General features: G+C 39.0%; 1 protein-coding gene across 3 annotated transcripts in view; it reads left to right on the top strand.

The window, feature by feature from the left end:
- The window catches only part of sei (seizure), a 668,222-nt gene that overhangs the window by 197,495 nt on the left and 451,917 nt on the right, over positions 1 to 18,810 (top strand). The window contains exon 1 of one of the 3 annotated variants that reach the window (XM_070084833.1): positions 8,137 to 8,560. The exons of the other annotated variants lie outside the window; for them this stretch is intronic. Within the exon in view, the coding sequence (XP_069940934.1) occupies positions 8,471 to 8,560 (90 nt within the window). The 5' untranslated portion in view covers positions 8,137 to 8,470. Of the gene's footprint in view, positions 1 to 8,136; positions 8,561 to 18,810 lie in introns of those variants that run through there. 3 annotated transcript variants of the gene reach the window in all.

The raw sequence follows: 18,810 nt of genomic DNA, 5'->3' as shown, positions 1-18,810 counted from the left end.
CTAGCATCTTACTAGCATCTTACTAGTAATCTTACTAGTAATCTTACTAGCATCTTACTAGCATCTTACTAGTAATCTTACTAGTAATCTTACTAGCATCTTACTAGTAATCTTACTAGTAATCTTACTAGTAATCTTACTAGTAATCTTACTAGTAGTCTTACTAGTAATCTTACTAGCATCTTACTAGCATCTTACTAGTAATCTTACTAGTAATCTTACTAGTAATCTTACTAGCATCTTACTAGCATCTTACTAGCATCTTACTAGCATCTTACTAGCATCTTACAAGCATCTTACGAGTAATCTTACTAGCATCTTACTAGCATCTTACTAGTAATCTTACTAGTAATCTTACTAGCATCTTACTAGCATCTTACTAGTAATCTTACTAGTAATCTTACTAGTAATCTTACTAGTAATCTTACTAGCATCTTACTAGCATCTTACTAGCATCTTACTAGTAATCTTACTAGTAATCTTACTAGTAATCTTACTAGCATCTTACTAGTATCTTACTAGTAATCTTACTAGTAATCTTACTAGTAATCTTACTAGCATCTTACTAGCATCTTACTAGTAATCTTACTAGTAATCTTACTAGTAATCTTACTAGTAATCTTACTAGCATCTTACTAGCATCTTACTAGTAATCTTACTAGTAATCTTACTAGTAATCTTACTAGTAATCTTACTAGCATCTTACTAGTATCTTACTAGTAATCTTACTAGTAATCTTACTAGTAATCTTACGAGCATCTTACTAGCATCTTACTAGCATCTTACTAGTAATCTTACTAGTAATCTTACGAGTAATCTTACTATCATCTTACTAGCATCTTACTAGCATCTTACTAGCATCTTACTAGTAATCTTACTAGTAATCTTACTATCATCTTACTAGCATCTTACTATCATCTTACTAGCATCTTACTAGTAATCTTACTAGTAATCTTACTAGCATCTTACTAGCATCTTACTAGTAATCTTACTAGTAATCTTACTACCATCTTACTAGCATCTTACTAGTAATCTTACTAGTAATCTTACTAGTAATCTTACTAGCATCTTACTAGTAATCTTACTTGTAATCTTACTAGTAACCTTACTAGTAATCTTACTAGCATCTTACTAGCATCTTACTAGCATCTTACTAGTAATCTTACTAGTAATCTTACTAGTAATCTTACTAGTAATCTTACTAGCATCTTACTAGCATCTTACTAGCATCTTACTAGTAATCTTACTAGTAATCTTACTAGTAATCTTACTAGCATCTTACTAGCATCTTACTAGTAATCTTACTAGTAATCTTACTAGCATCTTACTAGCATCTTACTAGCATCTTACTAGTAATCTTACTAGCATCTTACTAGCATCTTACTAGCATCTTACGAGTAATCTTACTAGCATCTTACTAGTAATCTTACTAGTAATCTTACTAGTAATCTTACTAGTAATCTTACTAGCATCTTACTAGTAATCTTACTAGCATCTTACTAGCATCTTACTAGCATCTTACTAGTAATCTTACTAGTAATCTTACTAGCATCTTACTAGCATCTTACTAGCATCTTACTAGTAATCTTACTAGTAATCTTACTAGCATCTTACTAGCATCTTACTAACATCTTACTAGTAATCTTACTAGTAATCTTTCTAGCATCTTACTAGCATCTTACTAGTAATCTTACTAGTAATCTTACTAGTAATCTTACTAGCATCTTACTAGCATCTTACTAGTAATCTTACTAGTAATCTTACTAGTAATCTTACTAGTAATCTTACTAGCATCTTACTAGCATCTTACTAGCATCTTACTAGCATCTTACTAGTAATCTTACTAGTAATCTTACTAGCATCTTACTAGCATCTTACTAGCATCTTACTAGTAATCTTACTAGTAATCTTACTAGCATCTTACTAGCATCTTACTAGCATCTTACTAGTAATCTTACTAGTAATCTTACTAGCATCTTACTAGCATCTTACTAGCATCTTACTAGTAATCTTACTAGTAATCTTACTAGCATCTTACTAGCATCTTACTAGTAATCTTACTAGTAATCTTACTAGTAATCTTACTAGTAATCTTACTAGTAATCTTACTAGCATCTTACTAGCATCTTACTAGTAATCTTACTAGTAATCTTACTAGCATCTTACGAGTAATCTTACTAGCATCTTACTAGCATCTTACTAGTAATCTTACTAGTAATCTTACTAGCATCTTACTAGCATCTTACTAGCATCTTACTAGCATCTTACTAGTAATCTTACTAGTAATCTTACTAGTAATCTTACTAGCATCTTACTAGCATCTTACTAGCATCTTACTAGTAATCTTACTAGTAATCTTACTAGTAATCTTACTAGCATCTTACTAGCATCTTACTAGCATCTTACTAGTAATCTTACTAGTAATCTTACTAGTAATCTTACTAGCATCTTACTAGCATCTTACTAGTAATCTTACTAGTAATCTTACTAGTAATCTTACTAGCATCTTACTAGTAATCTTACTAGTAATCTTACTATTAATCTTACTAGCATCTTACTAGCATCTTACTAGCATCTTACTAGCACCTTACTAGCATCTTACTAGTAATCTTACTAGTAATCTTACTAGTAATCTTACTAGCATCTTACAAGCATCTTACTAGCATCTTACTAGTAATCTTACTAGTAATCTTACTAGTAATCTTACTAGCATCTTACTAGTAATCTTACTAGTAATCTTACTATTAATCTTACTAGCATCTTACTAGCATCTTACTAGCATCTTACTAGTAATCTTACTAGCATCTTACTAGCATCTTACTAGCATCTTACTAGCATCTTACTAGTAATCTTACTAATAATCTTACTAGTAATCTTACTAGCATCTTACTAGCAACTTACTAGCATCTTACTAGCATCTTACTAGTAATCTTACTAATAATCTTACTAGTAATCTTACTAGCATCTTACTAGCATCTTACTAGTAATCTTACTAGTAATCTTACTAGTAATCTTACTAGCATCTTGCTAGTAATCTTACTAGTAATCTTACTAGTAATCTTACTAGCATCTTACTAGTAATCTTACTAATAATCTTACTAGTAATCTTACTAGCATCTTACTAGCATCTTACTAGTAATCTTACTAATAATCTTACTAGTAATCTTACTAGCATCTTGCTAGTAATCTTACTAATAATCTTACTAGTAATCTTACTAGCATCTTACTAGCATCTTACTAGTAATCTTACTAGTAATCTTACTAGTAATCTTACTAGCATCTTGCTAGTAATCTTACTAGTAATCTTACTAGTAATCTTACTAGCATCTTACTAGCAACTTACTAGTTCTCAGCATTCTTCTTATTCTTAGATTTAAGATTGTAAGTATATATTTTTTGCGTTTGGAGTTACTTCTTCTTCACTTATGTTCCTTTTGCACCATAAAATGTTCTCTGTGTTCTGCTATGTTATGGTGTTCTTCGTAATAGTTATCTTCGTTATTCAACTATAACGTTTATATATTATGTAAGTTTGAAATGTGGTCTCCTATTCTGGCGTGTGCGCTGTGCTCTTAATGATGAGCTCTTGAGTGCGCTGTGCTCCTAATGATGAGCTCTTGAGTGCGCTGTGCTCTTAATGATGAGCTCTTGAGTGCGCTGTGCTCCTAATAATGAGCTCTTGAGTGCGCTGTGCTCTTAATAATGAGCTCTTGAGTGCGCTGTGCTCTTATTAATGAGCTCTTGAGTGCGCTGTGCTCTTAATAATGAGCTCTTGAGTGCACTGTGCTCTTAATAATGAGCTCTTGAGTGCACTGTGCTCTTATTAATGAGCTCTTGAGTGCGCTGTGCTCTTAATAATGAGCTCTTGAGTGCACTGTGCTCTTAATAATGAGCTCTTGAGTGCACTGTGCTCTTATTAATGCGCTCTTGAGTGCACTGTGCTCTTAATAATGAGCTCTTGAGTGCACTGTGCTCTTATTAATGAGCTCTTGAGTGCGCTGTGCTCTTAATAATGAGCTCTTGAGTGCGCTGAGCTCTTAAAAATGAGCATTTGAGTGCGCTGTGCTCTTAATAATGAGCTCTTGAGTACATTGTGCTCTTATTAATGAGCTCTTGAGTGCGCTGTGCTCTTAATAATGAGCTCTTGAGTGCGCTGTGCTCTTATTAATGAGCTCTTGAGTGCGCTGTGCTCTTAATAATGAGCTCTTGAGTGCACTGTGCTCTTATTAATGAGCTCTTGAGTGCGCTGTGCTCTTAATAATGAGCTCTTGAGTGCACTGTGCTCTTATTAATGAGCTCTTGAGTGCGCTGTGCTCTTAATAATGAGCTCTTGAGTGCACTGTGCTCTTATTAATGAGCTCTTGAGTGCGCTGTGCTCTTAATAATGAGCTCTTGAGTGCACTGTGCTCTTATTAATGCGCTCTTGATTGCACTGTGCTCTTATTAATGCGCTCTTGAGTGCACTGTGCTCTTATTAATGAGCTCTTGAGTGCACTATGCTCTTATTAATGAGCTCTTGAGTGCGCTGTGCTCTTATTAATGAGCTCTTGAGTGCGCTGTGCTCTTATTAATGAGCTCTTGAGTGCGCTGTGCTCTTATTAATGCGCTCTTGAGTGCGCTGTGCTCTTATTAATGCGCTCTTGAGTGCGCTGTGCTCTTATTAATGCGCTCTTGAGTGCGCTGTGCTCTTATTAATGAGCTCTTGAGTGTGCTGTGCTTTTATTAATGCGCTCTTGAGTGCGCTGTGCTCTTATTAATGAGCTCTTGAGTGCGCTGTGCTCTTATTAATGCGCTCTTGAGTGCGCTGTGCTCTTATTAATGAGCTCTTGATTGCACTGTGCTCTTATTAATGAGCTCTTGAGTGCGCTGTGCTCTTATTAATGAGCTCTTGAGTGGGCTGTGCTCTTATTAATGAGGTCTTGAGTGCGCTGTGCTCTTATTAATGAGCTCTTGAGTGCGCTGTGCTCTTATTAATGCGTTCTTGAGTGCGCTGTGCTCTTATTAATGAGCTCTTGAGTGCGCTTTGCTCTTATTAATGTGTTCTTGAGTGCACTGTGCCCTTATTAATGCGCTCTTGAGTACGCTGTGCTCTTATTAATGCGCTCTTGAGTGCGCTGTGCTCTTATTAATGCGCTCTTGAGTGCGCTGTGCTCTTATTAATGAGCTCTTGAGTGCGCTGTGCTCTTATTAATGCGCTCTTGAGTGCGCTGTGCTCTTATTAATGCGCTCTTGAGTGCGCTGTGCTCTTATTAATGCGCTCTTGAGTACGTTGTGCTCTTATAAATGCGCTCTTGAGTGCGTTGTGCTCTTATTAATGCGCTCTTGAGTGCACTGTGCTCTCATTAATGCGCTCTTGAGTGCACTGTGCTCTTATTAATGCGCTCTTGAGTGCACTGTGCTCTTACTGAGCTCTTGAGTGCGCTGTGCTCTTTTTAATGTGCTCTTGAGTGCGCTGTGCTCTTATTAATGCGCTCTTGAGTGCGCTGTGCTCTTATTAATGAGCTCTTGAGTGCGCTTTGCTCTTATTAATGAGCTCTTGAGTGCGCTGTGCTCTTATTAATGCGCTCTTGAGTGCGCTGTGCTCTTATTAATGCGCTCTTGAGTGCGCTGTGCTCTTATTAATGTGCTCTTGAGTGCGCTGTGCTCTTATTAATGCGCTCTTGATTGCACTGTGCTCTTATTAATGCGCTCTTGAGTGCACTGTGCTCTTATTAATGAGCTCTTGAGTGCACTATGCTCTTATTAATGAGCTCTTGAGTGCGCTGTGATCTTATTAATGAGCTCTTGAGTGCGCTGTGCTCTTATTAATGAGCTCTTGAGTGCGCTGTGCTCTTATTAATGCGCTCTTGAGTGCGCTGTGCTCTTATTAATGCGCTCTTGAGTGCGCTGTGCTCTTATTAATGCGCTCTTGAGTGCGCTGTGCTCTTATTAATGAGCTCTTGAGTGTGCTGTGCTTTTATTAATGCGCTCTTGAGTGCGCTGTGCTCTTATTAATGAGCTCTTGAGTGCGCTGTGCTCTTATTAATGCGCTCTTGAGTGCGCTGTGCTCTTATTAATGAGCTCTTGATTGCACTGTGCTCTTATTAATGAGCTCTTGAGTGCGCTGTGCTCTTATTAATGAGCTCTTGAGTGGGCTGTGCTCTTATTAATGAGGTCTTGAGTGCGCTGTGCTCTTATTAATGAGCTCTTGAGTGCGCTGTGCTCTTATTAATGCGTTCTTGAGTGCGCTGTGCTCTTATTAATGAGCTCTTGAGTGCGCTTTGCTCTTATTAATGTGTTCTTGAGTGCACTGTGCCCTTATTAATGCGCTCTTGAGTACGCTGTGCTCTTATTAATGCGCTCTTGAGTGCGCTGTGCTCTTATTAATGCGCTCTTGAGTGCGCTGTGCTCTTATTAATGAGCTCTTGAGTGCGCTGTGCTCTTATTAATGCGCTCTTGAGTGCGCTGTGCTCTTATTAATGCGCTCTTGAGTGCGCTGTGCTCTTATTAATGCGCTCTTGAGTACTTTGTGCTCTTATAAATGCGCTCTTGAGTGCGTTGTGCTCTTATTAATGCGCTCTTGAGTGCACTGTGCTCTCATTAATGCGCTCTTGAGTGCACTGTGCTCTTATTAATGCGCTCTTGAGTGCACTGTGCTCTTACTGAGCTCTTGAGTGCGCTGTGCTCTTTTTAATGTGCTCTTGAGTGCGCTGTGCTCTTATTAATGCGCTCTTGAGTGCGCTGTGCTCTTATTAATGAGCTCTTGAGTGCGCTTTGCTCTTATTAATGAGCTCTTGAGTGCGCTGTGCTCTTATTAATGCGCTCTTGAGTGCGCTGTGCTCTTATTAATGCGCTCTTGAGTGCGCTGTGCTCTTATTAATGAGCTCTTGAGTGCGCTGTGCTCTTATTAATGCGCTCTTGAGTGCGCTGTGCTCTTATTAATGAGCTCTTGAGTGCGCTTTGCTCTTATTAATGAGCTCTTGAGTGCGCTGTGCTCTTATTAATGCGCTCTTGAGTGCACTGTGCTCTTATTAATGCGCTCTTGAGTGCGCTGAGCTCTTATTAATGCGCTCTTGAGTGCGCTGAGCTCTTATTAACGCGCTCTTGAGTGCGTTGTGCTCTTATTAATGCGCTCTTGAGTGCGCTGTGCTCTTATTAATGCGCTCTTGAGTGCGCTGTGCTCTTATTAATGCGCTCTTGAGTGCGCTGTGCTCTTATTAATGCGCTCTTGAGTGCGCTGTGCTCTTATTAATGCGCTCTTGAGTGCGCTGAGCTCTTATTAACGCGCTCTTGAATGCGCTGTGCTCTTATTAATGTGCTCTTGAGTGCGCTGTGCTCTTATTAATGCGCTCTTGAGTGCGCTGAGCTCTTATTAACGCGCTCTTGAGTGCGCTGTGCTCTTATTAATGCGCTCTTGAGTGCGCTGTGCTCTTATTAATGCGCTCTTGAGTGCGCTGAGCTCTTATTAACGCGCTATTGAGTGCGCTGTGCTCTTATTAATGCGCTCTTGAGTGCGCTGTGCTCTTATTAATGCGCTCTTGAGTGCGCTGAGCTCTAATTAACGCGCTCTTGAGTGTGCTGTCCTCTTATTAATGCGCTCTTGAGTGCGCTGTGCTCTTATTAATGCGCTCTTGAGTGCGCTGTGCTCTTATTAATGCGCTCTTAAGTTGGACTCTTGTGGTTAGTAGTTCTATAAGTTTATTTGTGTTCATGTTATTCGTTTTTATCATTATGTAATGTAGATTTTTGTCTGTCTGTTTGACCGTTTGTCTGTCTTGTCTCTGTCTCTCTCTCTCTCTCTCTCTCTCTCTCTCTCTCTCTCTCTCTCTCTCTCTCTCTCTCTCTCTCTCTCTCTCTCTCTCTCTCTCTCTCTCTCTCTCTCTCTCTCTCTCTCACTACATACCTCGCCAATCATCACTACCTCATCCATGTATTATGCTTGCTGTAACTTTGCCTTGTATGTCAGCCTAAACATGTATATCAGTGTACATATTGTAGTATAGTGTTGGTGTCCTCTAGCGAGTATTGTATACCTGGGGCTGTATGGAACACGTCTGCGACAGCACACACACATCCACCAATAGTATATCTGATGAAATGATTACTATCAGCTGTAATTTAGAAACCGGATTTATTGAAGGACGCGGAGCTGTGATTGTTAGTACAGCATTGATGCATTAAGCAATCTGTGGCCGCCATTTTGTATTCCGCCCTCACTGTAAGTGGTGCGGGGAATGTGAATGTGTTAATAATCATTTAGCTCAACGCTTCTGTAATTAATCTGAAATTATACGCAAGAGAGGGGGAGAGAGATACAGAAAAAGAACTTCAGTGGGATTGTGTTGAACTGTGTTGTGTGTAGTGCAGAAGTGTTCCTGACCAGGTGCCCTCGTCACCAGGTGCCCTCGTCACCAGGTGCCCTCATCACCAGGTGCCCTCGTTACCAGGTGCCCTCATCACCAGGTGCCCTCGTCACCAGGTGGAGCCTTGTATGCTCTGCTCACACCTCCCTAAACCCAGGTTTTCTTTACAGGTGCTCACTATTACGCTCAACTCAGGGGATGAACACTCTGATCAAAAGGTTGGAGAAGATAATAGTTCTTTTATCTGAACCATGGCAGGACATGAATGAATTTAATATCACTGCTTACTTTTATCTGCATCCTCCCTTCATTAATGATGTTCATAACCCCAGCGTTATTTCTTAGTCATCAGTAACTAATATAATGTTTTATCTACCAAGAGAGAGAGAGAGAGAGAGCGGCTCCCTGCACTCCTTCTGTTATCAATAGTGTTGAACATAGTAGGGTGTTGCAAGGGTTGAGCTGAGTGTAGCAACGACAGCAACACAAATGTTGAGCTTCAAGTTAGTGTTGTTGCTTTGTGTCTCACTTGGTTCGAACTTCCGCACCTCCATCCAGTGACCCGTCAACTTTTTTATATATTAGAACCAGTAGCCTTCAGGCACCTCGTAAGGAAGTCATTAGATAAAAATCCATGGCACTTTGCTTCCCTGACTTAGATCCCTATCTTGCACTTAACTGCTCGTTGTGTCATATGTATTCTTGAGAGTACAACCTGTCACCAAGCTGTGATACTGCATGTTGCATCCAGTGCTATACACGGCAGATTTTTAACATCAGTGGTCAAGAGAGCACATCACTCGGTATTACGTCAGAGCAGTCACTCATAACTATAATAATTCACTTCTACATCATGCCAGTATAAATTTATCCAACGTAACATGATTTTTTCATTGTGAGAACGTAATGTCCATCAGGAAGTGGAGTGACTTGCTCTCGGAGTTGAGACAAACTCAGTGTCAGCATGACTGACAGAAGGTACCTGTACCTCAGCAGACTTACTGACCGAGGCTGATGTGGCTCTCACAGACGAGACGTTGTGAGACTGTGATGAGGGAGAGGATCAGTAACTTGGGATGTCTCCCCCCTCACCTCTCAGGCTGTAGTGAGGGAGGGGGAAGACATGACTTGTGATCCCTCCTCACCTCTCATTCAGGGAGGAGGGAGAGATGATGTGTTTGTCTAGTCCCCTCCCCTCATCTCTCCTCTCCTTGCAATTCCGTTTTTATTCTTGCTTGTGTTTGCTTGAGCGTTGATGTGCTTGCACGAATGCTTTATTTCAATTTTGTATTCAACTGGCTTCCGCTGTTTGACTTCTGCTACTTTTCTCGCTGTCACAAAATGTTCTCTCTGCTTGTTACAATGTTTGCCATCTAATGTTTAAACTGGCTTCAGTATTTACTTTTGCCTGCTTTTGTTTTAATGCTGTCATTGTTATGTATTTGCTTTCTGTTTTTAGTTCTTTTCAATAAAAGCCTGTTCAGTAGGCTCTCAGGTAAGCCTTAATAATATTAATGTATTTTTTACGTTAAATATATAACCTCGAGCCCGGACTTAGATACTTCCATACATAACATTCTCAGTCTTCGAATATTAACATAAACACATGTTAACATAAACACATGTTAGCATAACTAACATTTGGAAGTAATATAAACATTATTGCAAAGAAATTTAACAAAATAGCTTTGCTTTTAATAAACATTAAAAAGGCTAAATTTATAATGTAAAGCAGTAATTTAAATTTAGTTGTGCTGTTTGTAAATTATTTATGTTAATGTTGTGTGTGAGAGAGAGAGAAAGAGAGAGAGAGAGAGAGAGAGAGAGAGAGAGAGAGAGAGAGAGAGAGAGAGAGAGAGAGAGAGAGAGAGAGAGAGAGAGAGAGAGAGAGAGAGAGAGAAAGATAGTACATTAGAGTGTCAATAACACTTGTCAGTGATGGAAGGTATCACATATTGAAACAGTCGCAGCATTATATTAGGTGTGTATATCTCACTCTGGGTCTGGTGTGAGCACTTCACTCTGGGTCTGGTGTGAGCACTTCACTCTGGGTCTGGTGTGAGCACTTCACTCTGGGTCTGGTGGGATTTCAGTGTGCAGATTTGGGACAAATCTCTTCCTAACCTAACCTAACTGGTGCGTCGTGGTCGCTGAGGCAGTTAACTGGTGCGACGTGGTCACTAGAGGCAGTTAACTGGTGCGTCGTGGTCGCTGAGGCAGTTAACTGGTGCGTCGTGGTCGCTAGAGGCAGTTAACTGGTGCGTCGTGGTCGCTAGAGGCAGTTAACTGGTGCGTCGTGGTCACTAGAGGCAGTTAACTGGTGCGTCGTGGACGCTAGAGGCAGTTAACTGGTGCGTCGTGGTCGTTGAGGCAGTTAACTGGTGCGTCGTGGTCGCTAGAGGCAGTTAACTGGTGCGTCGTGGTCGCTAGAGGCAGTTAACGGGTGCGTCGTGATCGCTAGAGGCAGTTAACTGGTGCGTCGTGGTCGCTGAGGCAGTTAACTGGTGAGTCGTGGTCGCTGAGGCAGTTAACTGGTGCGTCGTGGTCGCTAGAGGCAGTTAAGTTGTGCGTCGTGGTCGGTAGAGGCAGTTAACTTGTGCGTCGTGGTCGCTAGAGGCAGTTAAGTTGTGCGTCGTGGACGCTAGAGGCAGTTAAGTTGTGCGTCGTGGTCGCTAGAGGCAGTTAAGTTGTGCGTCGTGGTCGCTAGAGGCAGTTAAGTTGTGCGTCGTGGTCGCTAGAGGCAGTTAAGTTGTGCGTCGTGGACGCTAGAGGCAGTTAGGAAAATAAAATTATCAGACACATAGAAAATAACACATATTGTGACTATATTATGATAAAGAGTGGCAGGAAAGATCCTTTATTGCTAAAAGACAGAAAATGGATTCAACACTTAGAGAATAATAATATACTAACTGGTCAATGATTTTGTTCTCAGTCTGCACATTCATGTATGTTAAATTTGTTAAATTATTGTGATAGAGTTACGAAAATTATTCATGAAAGAAATGGATGGGTAGATTGTATTTAACTAGAATTTAAGAAAGAATAATTTGGAAACTCCGAAATATAGGAGGAATTGAGGGTAAACTTACGGTGGTTGGGAGACTTGTTTATTTGAGAGGAAAATCTAAAAAAATTATGTGATGAACGAAGTATTGAAGACGAGACTTTATGAACACACACACACGCACACACACATACTCACACGCACACACACGCACACACACATACTCACATGCACACACGCACACACACATACTCACACGCACGCACACGCACACAATTAGGTGAGTACACACACACACACACAAACACACGCACACACACGCACACAATTAGGTGAGTACACACACACACACACACACACACACACACACACTATATTAAAAGACAAGAGAGTCAACTCACTATTACATTTACTCTATAAAGCCACAAGATAGTCAACTATTACATTTACTCTATAAAGCCACAAGATAGTCAACTATTACATTTACTCTATAAAGCCACAAGATAGTCAACTATTACAATTACTCAGATATGGTAAACATGAGGAAATTAAATCTTCATCAGAGTACAAAACAAATTCTGGCCACAAAATAGAGCGAAACACCAACGTCAAAGACCTGGGAGTGATTATGTCGGAGGATCTCACCTTCAAGGACCATAACATTGTATCAATCGCATCTGCTAGAAAAATGACAGGATGGATAATGAGAACCTTCAAAACTAGGGAGGCCAAGCCCATGATGACACTCTTCAGGTCACTTGTTCTATCTAGGCTGGAATATTGCTGCACTCTAACAGCACCTTTCAAGGCAGGTGAAATTGCCGACCTAGAAAATGTACAGAGAACTTTCACGGCGCGCATAACGGAGATAAAACACCTCAATTACTGGGAGCGCTTGAGGTTTCTAAACCTGTATTCCCTGGAACGCAGGAGGGAGAGATACATGATTATATACACCTGGAAAATCCCAGTGGGACTAGAACCGAACTTGCACACGAAAATCACTCACTACGAAAGCAAAAGACTTGGCAGACGATGCACCATCCCCCCAATGAAAAGCAGGGGTGTCACTAGCACGTTAAGAGACCATACAATAAGTGTCAGGGGCCCGAGACTGTTCAACTGCCTCCCAGCACACATAAGGGGGATTACCAACAGACCCCTGGCAGTCTTCAAGCTGGCACTGGACAAGCACCTAAAGTCAGTTCCTGATCAGCCGGGCTGTGGCTCGTACGTTGGTTTGCGTGCAGCCAGCAGCAACAGCCTGGTTGATCAGGCGCTGATCCACCAGGAGGCCTGGTCACAGACCGGGCCGCGGGGGCGTTGACCCCCGAAACTCTCTCCAGGTAAACTCCAGGTAATTACAACCAATATACTAAAATAATTAACAGATCAGTGGAGTCATATATATAGTTGTTTATGGTAAAGTTTTGTCTTACATTGTATTTACCAGAGAGAAGCTGATGCCTATTTCTGAGAATATTGAGAGAGAGAGAGAGAGAGAGAGAGAGAGAGAGAGAGAGAGAGAGAGAGAGAGAGAGAGAGAGAGAGAGAGAGAGAGAGAGAGAGAGAGAGAAGTAGTTTAAAAGGAAATAAAAAAAATCAATATACAAGTAGCGGCAGCAGCGACTTCCAAGCTCCGTATTTTTCTCCAACTACCAGAGCTACAAATGCTCCTATGATGACCTAGTTACAAGCAAAACTGCACTACCCAACGTAGCACCCAGAATGACAAAAGATTACCAACAGTGAAACCTACAAATCGAAAAAAAGAGAGATCAAAGGAAGACTGCACACAAACCGAAAGCAACACCCCGCTGCCAGCCGAACAACGTAACCCTAAGCTTTGTATACTACAACTTCTTCTTAACAACAACAATTCCTGTAGTATTATGAGGCGCAATCTAAGAGGAAACAACACCAAGGCCAGCAAGAAAACACCGAAAAATCAACTATTCAACAAGTGTAGCCAGGAGGACGCCGGCCCAGCAACCACCCCACTCACCACCACTCAAGGCGACACCACAACAATAACAACAAACATGGCTGCCACCAGCCCATCCTCCCCTCTCTTCCCCGGATTCAACCTACCTAGTAGTCTCTCAGGTATGACCAACGATCCAGATACCCTAAAGTCATGCATCTCCAACTTAGTTATTGAAAATATGAATCTTCGAGAGACGCTAACAAAACAAGACACCAGGATGACACAACTCGAGAACAAAATCCTCAGTCTTGAACAAAAGTTATCAACACCTGGAATGACTAACTGTGACAAGACCATCCAAACAGTCATAGATAGCCATACCCAACAAATAATATCTCTTAATACAAAGGTTGAAGAAGCAGTAAAACAATGGAAGAACAACTTAGATAACCAGTTCAGTGACTACTTTGCTCTCCAAGAAGATAAAACTGAGCAAGAAAAACTATCGGACGCAGTAATAGTTAACAGTCCACTTTTTCCCAGTGATATGAACCAAACAAACAGTAAAGAAATTACTCTGCAGATCATAAAGGACCAAACAAGTGTTATTGTACCAGAGTCTGAAATAAAAGAAGCCAGATTACTAGGATCCCATGGTAGAAAAAGTGTTATGCTTAGATTCAACTCACATGATAGGAAAAAAGACTTAATTATTGCATCTATTAAAGTAAAGAAAGAGGTATACATAAACGAGTGTCTTACCAAAAAACGTCAGAACCTCCTGTATAGAGTCAGAAAACTTAAGCGGGAGAATAATGACACAATACACCAATGCTTCACACGGGATGGGAAAATTCTAGTTAGGAAAACAAATGTAGGTCAACTGTACACAATCACGAACGAGAATGATCTATCACGATTTCTCAGGGATACTAATCTTACAGAGAATAACTAAACAATGTCCAACTTAAAAGTCTACGTAGTGTAGTGTATGTTTTGCTCCATTATTGTTCAAATTTCATTGTACAATCTATTAGTATTTAAATAATCAACTACCTCATTTTGTGATTTTACTAGTAAGCATAAATCACCTTATGTGATTTTCTTATTTACTATTGTTCGCTTGAACATTAGCTGAATTGATACTTTCTCTGTCCATATTACTACCTCATATTTTTTTAAATACTATCAATTGATATTACTTACTAAAATTAATAAATATCATTTTTACTAAAATTTCAATTTACTCTTAACATTTTTGACATTTAATAACCATTACTTGACTAATTACCTTTACCTGTTTTAATACCACATTTACTATCCTAGATTACTCTTAATTACCTTGTACTGCCATATAACCTCAAGTATAACTACCAGTGCAATATTGAATGAAATAAACATTACTATTTCACTTTTTTGTAATCATTATTACTTACTAAAATTTTATTAAACACCATATTTACTACCAGTCAATTTTACTTTTGTACATTAAACATTATTTTATACTTCCCATAACATTTTGTTGCCAAATTTTCAAGTTTTTATATTCAACCCCAACCTTGTATTATCCTTTGTACCTGTGTACCTGGGTACCTGTCTACCATCTTACTATCATATTATAACCAAGACATTACCATTGTGATTTTTTACTATTATTCTTTTGTACTTTAATTGTGAATTTTATTTTGTCAATTTAAATCTATAGTTATAACCTTGATCTTGTCAACAACCCATACCAGACTCTAGTGCAATTGCAAGTACCATTTCAAATTGTATTTTTATATTATAAGTTTATATTATAATTCCTACCATCTGTCCATTTAACTTTGCTTACCATTACTTAATTTTAGTCCCTTTTATATTTTCTCCTTTATTTTAGCTTTATATAACTATCCTAGTTTATATATCCACAACTGTTAAAATAATCAAGGTGCTATTCTCAGGTGCTAAAGTAGAATAAGCTCACAATCTTGCCATTATATTCCAAAGCTCATTTATTCACAACCTATATTAGTCCCTTTTTATTATAATTTTAAACTATAATTATAACTTTAAAAAATTACCTTTATAGTACTACCTACTATCATATTCCCAAGCACTATTATATGATCATCACTTTATTTGTATTAGTCCCTTAGCTCATTATTTTACATTTGTTAAATAATTCAGGTGCTATTTTTTAGCTTAAGACTATTTACTTTGTTTTATACTTAATTCTAACTATAGATTCACTACAAATCTTATGATTACAAGCATTGATCCTGATACCAACCTCTTATTTAATGACTTAAATGAATCAAACAGTTACTGTAATTACTACACTGCAGAACAATCAAAGGCACTTCTCAGTGCCAACAACAACATAACTATCTTTAACTACAATATCAGATCTTTAAGCAAGCATTACGATGACCTCATAGCATTACTAAATTCCTTACATGCCAATATGTCCATCATTACACTAACTGAAACCTGGCTAAAGCCTGATAGTACAGATGTCTATGCCATTCCTGGTTACACAGCCATACACAACTGTAGGCCAGACCAACAAGGGGGTGGCACAGCCATATACTACTCAGACCAACTAGAATGTATCACTAATACTTGCACAAGGGATGAACATGGGGAATATATAATAGCTAAATTCAAATCCAAATACCTACAAAAACCTCTCACATTGATAAACATCTACAGAGTTCCACAGTCAAACATTAGCCAATTTAGTCAAAATCTAGGAAGTATGATAACTGATGCACGCATGAACAAAGATCACTTACTACTCTCAGGTGACTTCAATATAAATCTCCTGCAAGACCAGGACCCACACGTTACTGAATTCACAAACACAATGAGTAACTGTATGTTACTACCAACAGTAACAAAACCTACAAGAGTTACAGAGACTAGTGTTTCCCTACTTGACCACATCTGGACCAACACCATATCCCCTTTAAAATCAGGCATAATTACAGATAATACCACAGACCACTACCCTACTTTCCTCATAACAACTCTTGGTAAACTACCCCAAGACACTACTAAAGTCACCTTCAGACTTCACAATGAGGCAGCCATTAATAACTTCGCAACAGCATTAGCAAACATTGATTGGCACACTGAGCTAGAAATCTATACAGATATTGACGAATGTATTAATAATTTTCTAAAAAAGACCCAATACCTCTATAACAAGCACTGCCCTAAAAAAACTAAACAGATGACAGCAAAGAGACTGAACAGTCCCTGGCTAACACCCAGCATTCTCAAATCCATAAATACAAAACACCAATATGAAAAACAGTACAGAATGGGTCACATAACCAGAGACCAAACAAAACGTTACTCGTCAATCCTAACCAGCCTGATAAGAAGGGCAAAAAAATTGTATTATGAGAACAGATTATCCAACTTACGAGGTGATATAAAAAAGACCTGGAAAACACTATCTGAAATTCTGGGAACAAAAAAGATATCACGAAATAGCGAAATAAAATTAGCAAAATCAGATGAACCCCAACTCCCACCAACAGAAACAGCAAACAGACTCAATGATTTCTTCTCCACTATAGGACAAAACCTTGCCCATAAAATCCCAAGCTCAGATACCCCACCAAATAACTACCTCACCGGCAACTACCCGAACACACTGTTCCTAGCTCCGACTAACCCATACGAAGTCTCCCTTATTATCAATGCACTAAAAAACAAGGCAGGAGATTTAAGTACCTTACCACCCTTTATATATAAAAAAGTGTCACAAGTGCTATCTCCAATCATTGCAACACTCTTTAACAAATCCATTGAATCCTCCACCTTCCCTACAGTACTCAAAATAGCAAGGGTCACCCCGATCCACAAAGGAGGAGACCAAACAGAGTTGAATAACTATAGGCCAATATCCAACTTACACCCTCTCTCAAAAATCTTTGAAAAACTAATTCATAAACGAATCTACTCCTACCTTATCTCCCAAAACATACTCAACCCCTGCCAATTTGGATTCAGGCCTAATAAAAATACTAATGATGCTATTATACACATGCTAGAACATATATACACTGCAATAGAGAAAAAAGAAGTCCCACTGGGGATCTTCATTGACTTACGTAAAGCTTTTGATACAGTTGACCATGACTTGCTCCACGTAAAATTGTCACACTATGGTATAAGAGGGCACTCCCTCAATTACCTCAAGTCATACCTCAGCAACAGAAGCCAATATGTGTACGCAAATGGGGCAAACTCTTCTGCGCAACCAATTACAGTTGGTGTCCCACAGGGAAGTGTCCTTGGCCCTCTTCTCTTTCTCCTATACATAAATGACCTTCCAAATGCTTCGCAATTACTCAAACCCACACTATTTGCAGATGACACTACATACGTCTTCTCTCACCCGAGCCCAGTCACACTAGCCAATACTGTAAATACCGAATTACAGAAAATATCTACCTGGATGAGGACTAACAAACTTACACTAAACATTGACAAAACCTACTTCATTCAGTTTGGTAACAGAGCTACAGATGTCCCTCTTAACATAATGATAAACGGATCACCTATCACAAAGCTAACAGAGGGAAAATTCTTAGGAATCCACCTTGATAATAGACTCAAATTTCATACACATATACAACAAATTTCTAAGAAAATTTCCAAGACTGTAGGCATACTATCGAAGATACGGTACTATGTTCCACAGTCAGCCCTCCTGGCCCTATATCACTCTCTTATCTACCCCTATCTCACCTATGGAATTTGTGCATGGGGCTCAACAACAGTTAACCATCTCAGACCACTAATTACCCAACAAAAGGCTGCAGTTAGAATGATAACAAATTCTCACTACAGGCAGCACACTCCACCAATATTCAATACACTAAACCTACTCACCATACAAAACATCCATACTTATTACTGCACCTATTACATACATAGAACACTTAACTCTGATATTAACCCTCCCCTCAAACATCTCCTTGCCAACCTCAACAGAACACATGACCATAACACAAGGCACAGATCACTCTTTGATGTTCCTCGTGTTCATCTCACACTATGCAAAAACTCAATGCACATAAAAGGCCCTAAAATCTGGAATTCATTACCTGTAAATATAAAAGAAACACTACCTGTTTATAAATTCAAGTCTCTACTCAAAGATCACTTACTCACCCAAAACCAAATAAATACTGAATAACTGAACCTTACAAATTGAATATCTTAAATGTTTCTCACAATTATATCACATAAATGTTAAACCTAAAACCCAATCTAACTTTATTATTTTTTAAATACACTACCTAACAGAATCCTTCATATGACCTGTCTTTGTAATACTCACTTGTGCTTTATAGTAATCTGTTTACATTAATGTTTTATCACTGACTTCATCATTGCTTAATTAATCTTAAGTTAATTTTAAGCCAGCCCGTAATGCTATGCATAGTATAAGTGGCTTTGGCATACTGCTCTTATCTGTATTTTTTTGTACCTCTGTATGTGTGCACAAATAAACACGGGGATGGAGAAGGAAG

The sequence above is a fragment of the Cherax quadricarinatus genome, chromosome 14, assembly GCF_038502225.1.
Source record: "Cherax quadricarinatus isolate ZL_2023a chromosome 14, ASM3850222v1, whole genome shotgun sequence".
Taxonomy (NCBI): domain Eukaryota; kingdom Metazoa; phylum Arthropoda; class Malacostraca; order Decapoda; family Parastacidae; genus Cherax; species Cherax quadricarinatus.
Note: the sequence above shows the minus strand (reverse complement) of the source record. Positions and strands in the feature narration are given on the sequence as shown.